This window comes from Chrysochloris asiatica, unplaced genomic scaffold (genome assembly GCF_000296735.1).
Source record: "Chrysochloris asiatica unplaced genomic scaffold, ChrAsi1.0 scaffold00032, whole genome shotgun sequence".
NCBI classification, from domain to species: Eukaryota; Metazoa; Chordata; class Mammalia; order Afrosoricida; family Chrysochloridae; genus Chrysochloris; species Chrysochloris asiatica.
Genome location: NW_006408550.1, coordinates 18131656 through 18142091, shown reverse-complemented (window position 1 = coordinate 18142091; position 10436 = coordinate 18131656). Strand labels below are relative to the sequence as shown.

At 38.4% G+C, this 10436-nt stretch overlaps 1 protein-coding gene across 1 annotated transcript in view; it reads right to left on the bottom strand.

Moving 5' to 3' along the window:
- Window positions 1–1669: 1669 nt before the first annotated feature.
- The window catches only part of CPED1 (cadherin-like and PC-esterase domain containing 1), a 429690-nt gene continuing 420923 nt past the window's right edge, over window positions 1670–10436 (bottom strand). Inside the window, exon 22 of the mRNA XM_006859362.1 lies at window positions 1670–1894. Within this exon, the coding sequence (XP_006859424.1) occupies window positions 1670–1894 (225 nt within the window). The remainder of the gene's footprint in view (window positions 1895–10436) is intronic.

Genomic DNA, 10436 nt, shown 5'->3' with positions numbered 1-10436 from the left:
CATGGACTTCAAGAAGAATGAACAAATATGTCCTGGAAGAAATATAGGCAGAAGTCTCCTTAGAAGTCAGAATGATGAGAGACTTGGTCTCACATACTTTGGATATGGCGTCAGTAGGCACCAGTCCCTGGAGAAGGGCATCATGCTTGGTAGAGTTAGCAATATAAAGAGTAAGACCCTCAACAAGATAAAATGACAGTGGGCTCTAACAGAGGAACCTTCGTGAGGATGGCCCAGGACTGGGCAGTTTTTGTTCTGTTGTACATAGAGCGACAATGAGTTTGAACTTCAATGACATTTCACAAAAACAATAACTGAATTGAGGTAATTTTACATTTGACATTTTCAGGCATGTATTAAATTAACTCCCTCAATTTTCTCCCCCCCAAAACAAATCACCTTTAAAAAAAGAAACCCAAATATTGTAAATGTTAGATGTTATCGCTTAACAATGTGCTTGACAACAGTAAAGAAATATGCATTTTAAACTTAAAATATAGAAGAGAAAGTTGTCAATACTTTAACATATGCTACAGTTTTAATAAGAAATAATTTGATGCCTACACTAAACTTGGATTAGATATAATTGCTCAGGAAAATAAAAGTACAGTTACTAACATAACATAGCACTATTTATAACATAGACAAAAGCTTTGTGGAAAATAGTCCTAATCGCTTTGCAAAATATTGACATAGAAATATCACTGTAATCTTAATTTGCATAGGGCTGTAAGGGCAAACAAAGACTTTCTTAAGTGACATCATCCATGAAACATAATACAGTAATACATGAGAAATTGTGTTTTGCTGCTCACTTTAAAATCACACATTTCATCAATGTATACAGAAGTTACCCATCCAAATTCACAGACTGGACAGGAGAGGAATGTTTATGAAAAACATGGGGAGTGTAAAGATACTTATATTGATGTTTTAATTGTAAAATGTTTCACTCCCTGTTTCTCTCATAGGTTCTCTCTGAATTCCCTTGTGAAAGATTCTTGTTCTTTTCCTTTCAATCTTAAACTTTAAAAGCATGGGAAGAAATATTTTTTCACAAAGGCAAAGCCATCAGAGGTACCACCTTTTCTGTGAGTAAAGGACACAACTACAATCTTTACTTACAAATGGAATGTAATTGGCTTTTTCTCTCTTTTCAGTATTAATGTATCTATAGAAGAAATAAGTTGTAGACTGTTAACCACAAGGGCAACTCACCAGTCTCTCCTTGAAAACCCCATACAGGGTCGCTATGAGTCAGAACCAACTTGACAGCACTTAATAACAACAACAGAGGAAATAACGCATACTCAAGAATATTGTATTAGTTTTTTGGTTTTTTTTTTTACATAATTCAAGTATCTGGATTTCTCTTTACTATCACAATGTAATACCTGGCCTGTAGTGGTCTTAGTTTATGATTATACTTCAAGTAACCATTTTCTAACTCTGTCTTTCATCTGAACCCGACTGATCTTCAGGTGTGTAACTTGCCTTTGTAAAGCTGTAGAAAGACAAAAGTGCTTTTTAAACAACTGTGTGTGTGTGTGTGTGATGGTACGCATGTGTGCATGATGCAGTCAGTCTGAAATTCATGTGATGGACAGGATGTGGTTTCCAGACCAGCATCCAGCTGAACATCTTCTCTCCAGCTTCCAGTTCCATCCTCTTACATGTGATCTTGCGCCGTCCACTTACTTGCACACATCCGGCTGAGAAGGATCTCAGAACAAACCTGATTAATTGGACCTCGGACATGATACGGAGATTGAATCCTGGTTACAGAATCTTGCTGAAGTTTGTTTAGATTGCTGAAATACTTTCCCACAATATGATTCCTTGATTGTTTCATTTTAATAAAGTGGTGTTCTTCGGCTAGCTTTGACTTCACTACCTGCAAATAAAGAGAGAAAAATCAGTGAGGCAAAAATCAAAGATTGTTACACCCTTCATAGAGAGATGTAACTAACTCCCAAACTTGAACATCATCTCTGTCCCAAAGAGGTCACTAAAAGGGTACATAAATGACTTGCATAGCCATGAACCAGTAATACTTAGGCTTCAAAGGGATCAAGATTGAAATTTGAATTTCTGTCACGTTTCTCAGCTCAGTTTCAGTGTCGGTGGAATCCCTACCTCACTGCTGTGTGTGTGTGTGTGTGTGTGTGTGTGTGTGTGTGTGAGTGATGTAGAACAGATATAATGCCACGTAGAGAAGACCCTGGCATGTGTTAGAAGGGTTGAATGGCAACTAAAACTATGTTCTGAGAAAAGGAAAAAAAAAAAAAATCAAGCAAATCAGTGGCTGCCACTGGTACATTTTTTTTCTGTTAACTTACTAAATCTGAAGTTTCATCCTGTGCACTACCAGTAGCCATGGAGCTGATTATGAATCATGGCAACCCCATCTGTATCAGAGTAGAATTGTGCTTCATAAAGTTTTCAGTGGATGATATTTTTAAAGTATCACACCATTCTTCCTAGGTGTATCTGGGTAGACTCATCCTCCAACTTATTATTTTGCAGCTGAGTATGTTAAGGCTACCACCCAAGGATTCCATACTGTGCTCTAGTAAATTGACAACTGTATGTCTGTTGTGCATATGTAGACGAATGAGGGTAGAATTAAAATAGCGTAACAGAAAATGTCAAAGGGCAGCTCAAGACAAAGTAAAGTATTATAATGAAATGTGCAAAGATCTGGAGTTAGAAACCCAAATGGGAAAAACACACTCAACATTTCTCAAGCTATGAGAACTAAAGAAAAAATTCAACCCTCAACTTGTAATACTGAAGGGTCACTATGAGTCAGTTCTGACTCAATGGCACCTAACAACAACAACAACAACAACAAGTCCCTGTTGTTTACCTGTTTTATTGACTATGCAAAGACTTTCGATTGTGTGGATCATGACAAGCTATGGACAACATTGTGAATTATGAGTATTTCTGAACACTTAATTGTGCTCATGAGGAACCTGTACATGGACCAAGAGAAAGTTGTTTGAACAGAACATGGGAACATTGAATGGTTTAAAATTAGGAAAGGTGTGTGACAGGGTTGTATTCTTTCACCACACTTATTCAACCTGTATGCTGAGCAAATAATCCGAGAAGCTGGGTTACAGAAGAAAAATGTAGCATGAGGATTGGAGGAAGACTCATTAACAACTTGCGATATGCAGATGATACAACCTTGCTTGCTGAAAGTGAAGAGGACTTAAAATACTTACTGCATGAAGCTCAAAGATCACAGCCTTCAGTATGGATTACATCTCAATGTAAAGAAAACAAAAATCCTCACCACTGGACCAATAAACAACATTCTGATCAATGAAGAAAACATTGAAGTTGTCAAGAACTTTATTTTTCTTGGATCAACCATCAACACTCATGGAAGCAGCAATCAAGAAATCAAATGACGTATTGTATTAGGCAAACCTATTGCATAAGACCTTTTTAAAGTGTTGAGGATTCAGGTGTGCCTGACTCAAGCCATGATATTTTCAATAACCTCATATGCATGCAAAAGCTGGACACTGAATAAGGAAGACCGCAGAATTGATGCATTTGAGCTGGTGTTGGAGGAGAATATTGAAAGTGCCATGGGCTGCCAAAAGAACCAATAGATCTGTGTTGGAAGACGTGCAGCCAGAGTGCTCCTTAGAGGCCAAGATGGCCAAGCTTCGTCTCTCATACTTCAGACATATTGTCAGGAGGGACCAGTCACTGGAGAAATATATCATGTTTGGTAAGGTGGAGGGTCAGAGAAAAAGAGGAAGACCCCCAGCGAGATGTATTGGCCAAGTTGGCAGCATTAACGGGCTCAAGGTTGGCCCAGAACCATGCAGTGTTTCATTGTGCTGTGCATATGGTCACTGTGAGTCAGGACTGACTCAATGGCACCTAATAACAACAACAACAACACAGAAAGAGCCCATATCCAAAATCTACCCGTATTTTTTTTTTATTAAAAGTTGCCCAAGTGGCATTTTATGATTGTCAGCCTTAAGCATTGGCTTTGCAGCACTCAGGTTGTTTGAAGCCACCATGATATGGAAGGCACAGTGGGGACCAAAAGTGAGATTTGGTGGAGGATTAGAAAGTAGGGAATGAGAGGAAGACAGAACACTGGCAAAGATGTTTTCGGTGTCTTACTAAGGTTGGGTGATCTAAGTAAATAGTAAACAATCAATTCCATCATTTTAATATAATTGAAGTCATTTTTCCCTGTTGATATTTTGACACAAACTATTACTGTTGATTACTGAAAACAACACTAAATCCCATGGATTTTCCTTTTACATTTTGAGAATATTTTATAATGCTTTAAGGAGCCCTGGAGGCACAGTGGTTAAGTATTTGGGTGCTAAGTAAAAGGTGCAAGCCTTGAATCCTCCAGCTGCTTTGTGGGAGAAAGCTGCGGCAGTCTGCTTCCATGAAGATCACACTCTAGAAACTCTGTGGGGTAGTTATGTTGTTGTTAAGTGCTGACTCATAGCAATCCTATGAACAGCAGAAGAAAACATGGCCTGGGTCTGCACCATTCTTACAATGCTTGAGCCCATGGACAGCTACTGTGCCAATCCGTCTCATTGAGGGTCTTCCTCTTTTTAGCTAAATCTCTACTTTACCAAGCATGATGGCCTTCTCAAAGGCCTGATCCTTCCTGATGATATGTCCTAGAAGGAGTGTTAGCTGTTGGAATCAATTGATGGCAGTGGCTTGGTATTTATAATGCTTCAGGTTGACCTTTCGGATCCCTTATAAGATAATGCAATAATAACAATGATAAGAGCAATAGTTCAAAAGAGATGAATATTTGGGAATTATTACATTTTATCTATTTGGAAAACAAACATTTTTAGTTATGTTCCAAGTGAACATACAATTTGAGAAGAATTATTTGAATAAAAATCTGTAAAAAAATATGACACCAATATTTCAACAGTAGTGACCTGTGGGAAGAGGGTTTAAAGGTGATTTTAAAGGAAATCTTTGTAGTTTTGGTTCTTATATTTTTCTTTTTAATAAACTAATGTGCATTATTTTATAACCAGGAAAATATAAAGCAATTCCCATTTTGAAGAAGGAAACATTAATAGTTATGCATTTTAATACCGATTGTACCCTGTTAACCACAAATAAATGAATTGTTTTCCTGTAGCTACAGGAGGTTCACTTTTCCTGATAAATGGGCTGTGGCAAGGAATCCCTGCGGATTATAATTTAGAGTTTAGTTTGCAGTTAGCCGCTGATGAATATTCCAGGTCCCAAGTTTGCAAGGTACTCATGTGTACACTTTTCCATCCCTACTTGAGTATGCTATAACCCTAAATATAATATTCTAGGACCAATGTTGTTTCTCAAGGTTTTGTCCCTTTTGAACAAGTCTGTATTCACCTAGAATGGGAGAACATTCTTAAGAAAGTTTATTTAAGGAAATCACTTAAGCATAAATATAGCAGTGAACTCTAAAACAATATTATTCAGTGTTCTGAAGCCAAAGTCAGGTTAGTTTTTAGTTATATAATTTTATCTGAATTTCTGGCTCCTGCAGTTGCCTGATACTTTGCATGCTAGTCGCATGTAAAATGAAAAAAAGGTCTATCCCATTGCAAAAGGTCATAGTTCTTTAATGATTATTTTAATGTTTGACATGATTTCAGGGTTGAATTTAATGTAGCGAATGCTCATGTAGTTGTGAGTGCCAGGAGCCTTCTGAGTAAGAACCTCAGCTGTGTCCCCCCATTTCATTTCAGATATAGTTCAGCCTGGAAGGGGAGAGTGTCTTATAGGAGAGTATTTTTCTGGAAGCTTCTTATCCTCATAGGAGAGCGTTTATCCTCAGGAAAGAAACTTAGGCATTAAAATTCTGTCCCAGTTACAATGCTTTTGTGGTGTATGTGGGAGGGGAGGCCACTCTGAGGAGTTGTTGTTGTTGTTGTTAAGTGCCATTGAGTTGGTTCTGATTCATAGCGACCCTGTATAGAGTTTCCAAGAAGCGATTGGTGAATTTGAACCACCGACCTTGCAGTTCAAACCTGACTTATGGTCAAGTGCTTATCCTACAGAGCCACACCAGGACTCCCTCTTACTTTGAGGATGACATCTGCTATTCAGACTGTCTTCCAGCCTCTTTGTATTGATGTTTGACTTTAATGGTAATGAAAACAACTAAAAGCACACACTGAAATGTGTTGTTTCACTATCCAGTATAGGAATCCTGTCGTGGCGCTATAGGATCAGCACTGGACTGCTAACCTCAAGGTTGGCGGTTCAAACCCATCAGCTGCTCCTTGGAAATCCTATACAGAGTTGCTATGAGTGGGAACAAACTCCATGGAGCCCAGGCTTCTGGGGACCCTCTGACTAAGCACACAAAGGGGAGAAAACGGGTCACTCTCTTTTCTTCATGCAGAGCTACAAAGTTGGAACCTTCAAGGTTCCAAGGTGGTGGCCAACAGCAATGTTGATTATTCAATAAGCAGGGTAAACACGGTCTTACTCATGCTCATTTACTAATCGGTAGCAAACAATTTCTTATTGTTTCACCATATCATAGATTCTGCTTCTAGGTGTGACTGGCATCTGCCTCTCTCCCAAATTCAAAGCACCTTCCTACAGAGTAAAACCTCTTCATAGTCACGATCCCACAAGAACTGAGTGGAATTTTGGTATGGTGCTGTAGGTTGAGCACTGGACTGTTAACCACAAGGTAACCACAAGTAAGACCATGCTTATCTTGTTTATTGGGAAATCCACCCCTGGCCAGCAGAGAGTCATGGACCTGGCAGAGCAGTGCAGTGTATGTTGGTTATTAGGAACCTGGAGGCCCTTTTGCATTTTTGCCCAGTGAAATATGCTGCTTAAGTTCCTGACTTTTGTGTTTCCTTGGGCACAGATTATGAATCTAAGTAAAATGAAATCTTTGAGAATTTCAATCTCCTCCATTATAATATTGCTTATAGGTCTAGTTGTGAAGATTTTTGTCCTGACTTACAATATTGCCTTTTTTTATTGTGTATTCTATCGACATGTATTTTGCCACAGTTTATTTTGTTGAAAACAAAATTGTGTCACTGTTGATGTATTTGAAAATGACATTTCTAATGAGTATATCATGGGTCTTCCAAAATTCTGTCCTGTGACTTCTGGTGCCATTTTTATTCCCAAGGCCATATTTTTTACTTACTGATCCTTCTTCTTTCCCCCAACTTTTAGATTCCAATCAACAGTAACCATCAAAACATCTTGACTGTATGTTTGACCACTTGCAGACTGCAAATATAGATAAATTCTTTAGCTTCTTCATGTTACCATTAGTGGTTGATGTGTATATTTGAATAATGTCACATTAACTTCTCTTCCTTGTAGGTTTATGAGTATTATCCTGTCATTGACAGCACTGTCTTCCTGTGGAGAACCTGAAATTCTTACACAGGGTTAGAGTTCCAACATCAGCAGATGGTGGTTGGAGTCTGGGTAAATAGTGAAGCAGAGAGCAAAGATGTCAGTTTGAAGACTACAGTGCACCTGACTCAAACCATGGTATTTTCAGTTGCCTCACTTGAATGTGAAAGTTGGACAATGAGTAAGGAAGACTAGAAGAATCTATGCATTGGAATTATGGTGTTAGAGAAGAATACTGTAAAAATAATGAAGGCAGCAAAACCTTCTCCCACAGCCCTCTTTCTCAGTGAGGTTTGATAATTCATTGCAGTGACCACAGAGAACCCAGAGGTAACACTCACAGCTATCAGGGAAGTTAACAGGTTGCAATATAGAATCAGAAAATGCTCAGGACACATCCAGTCAGCTGCTGATAAAGGCCCACAGGACACACAACTCCACCATGAGCCTCAGTCTGAAGGCACTTAGCCCTAGCTTTGTGCTTCAACTAATCTAGCGGCCACACTTAAGAGCCCAGGGACACCACACTCTACAAGCAAGTTTGCTTTTCAAAGTCACCCAGCTTTACTTGCTCCATTGACTGGGAAGCCCGCCGCTCTTCCTCGTGCTCTGCTACTGGTTCGGATGCTGCTGCTTTCTGCCACTCCACGGGCATCACAACCTCTTATCCGTGGGTGGGGAGGTTCAATGCACAGGAATCTTGGGGTCCAAAGGATGTGCTCCACTCCTGGCTGTTCTTTAATGGTAGTGAAATCCCCACCTCCATCTGCACTCGAGATGGTTCATTTTATATCCATGCTACACTTTCAAGTTTTTACAGTTACAATGATCTCTGCTAACATTCACAGATGAATCATGTCAACATCTCAGTTCTTTTACCCATACCCAGAGGACAGAAATGTTGTTTGGCAGAAGATACAGACTATGGTTAGAAGAGACATTAGAAAATTCATGACATCACAAATATTAAAATACGATGGATTGCCAGAAGTACAAACAAATCTGTGTTGGAAGAAGTACACCCAGAATGCTCCTTAGAAGTCAGGATGGTAAGAGTTCATCTCTTATACTTTGGAAATGTTATTAGGAGGTTCCAGTCCTGGAGAAGGACATCATGCTTGGTAAAGTGAAGGGTCAGTGGAAAAGAGGAAGACTTGCAGTGAGACAGATTGTCATTGTGGCAGCAACAGTGGGCTCAAGCATAGTATTAATTGTGAAGATAGTGCAGGATTGGGCAGTGTTTCATTCTGTTGTGCATAGGGTCATTGTGAGTCAGAACTGACTCAACAGCACCTAACCACAGCAATAACATATTGCACTGAAAATATCTGTCTGTCTTTTGGGCACCAGAGAACTGAAATCTGGATTCCCAGAGACTAGTAAAAGAGTTGTTTTACACTGCATGCTCAGTAAGCATTTTTAAATTGGCAAGTATATTTTATTATATATTATTTTTTGTGTTCTTTTCTATAGAAGATTATAAGTTTCTAGTAGGCAGTGACTTTCAACTTTATGCTTTCTAGAATTTGATGGCAAAGTATGTATTTCTTAAAGGCTAAATACATTCAATATCAAGTTACAAAGAATAGCTCATACTATTCATACTGCAATAATTCACACTGAAGATTAAAATGTATTTAGTAACCTACTTTTTTTTCCCTAAAATTTTTGTTGGGTAAGTAAGGTAGTTCTAAATAAAGATCAATATTATGTAAATCCAAGGGCTATCAATGAAGGCAGCCTTAGTTTTAGTAGCATGGATTTTAAATCAAGAATATATGTTTACAATGCATCTATGTGCCAGCATGTTAATGGGGTTTCCAGTGGGGTAGGGAGTGAGAGTTGGGGGGCTTGTGTGTACTGTAAAGGCAGGGGCTTGTGTTTTTAGAGTTTGTACTCTACATATATATATATATTTTTTTTATAATGAGTAAGAATTCATGTAATTCTTTTGTATTGAAAAACAAAATGGTCCTGTATGCTGTAAAATTAAAATTTAGTGATTTTGTTTTCTTCCATATAATACCTGTCTTTCATTCTGCGTTAGGAAACACATGGAGTAATTCAGATATGGTCCCTATCCTCAAGGGGACTATATAAAGACACATGTCTAAGATACTTGAAGTAAGAACAAGAATGGACTAACTTCAAAGACATTGTCTGAGGCTCGCTCCCCAAGGTCAGACACCATGTTGCTTCCATGTAACGAACAGTTCCTTAGTAGATGAAGGGAACTTGGTACTAATTTATGGTAGGCACAAAACTCTGTTCACATGGCTATAATTTCTTTGAACTTATTTGTAAAATTCAGTATCTGTCAGTGCTGTCAAATGCTGTCTCTGAGTATCAAAATGTACCTTATATTATGTACTTTTATGAGCTCTAAGGTGGAGGAAATGAAATTAGCTACATTTTCAGGCTTGAAAATATGGTGTGAGCAAAAGATGGTTGATACTGTGTGGTAAAGAGTCAATTACCTCTGTCCTTTGATCTTATCTGGGGAAATCTGCCCATTTGGGTCTTTCCCCACAGCAGAGGAACATGTGGTGGTATTAAAATCCAACTAAACCATCAACAGGGAAGTGACTTTGAAAGATAGCTGTTAGGAAACACATGTTAGATTACCTTCCAGACAGGATTGTTAAACAAAAAAAATTAGCTGATAGGAAGCATTCATGAAACAGCTAGGCCTTGAAAAGGAGTCAAAGGAACCTAGATGCTTGTGCTCAATGACTGTCTCAACCAGAAACAAGTTCTAATGATTCTGAATCTTCCAAACGTCTCTGTGAATTTGAGTACAGGTAACTTGATCACTCATGCCTGCCAGCTGCTCTTTGGAAACCCTATACAGGGTTGATGTGAGTAGGAACTGACTTTACAGCACTTCAACAACAATATCAAAATGATGTTATTAATGGCTAAGAAAGACATGTCTACTGAAAAGGGAAAAGAATAACTTCACATGATTAACGGTAGTCTATACGACTTGGTGAATACATTATTTTAATATAATGATGGTATGT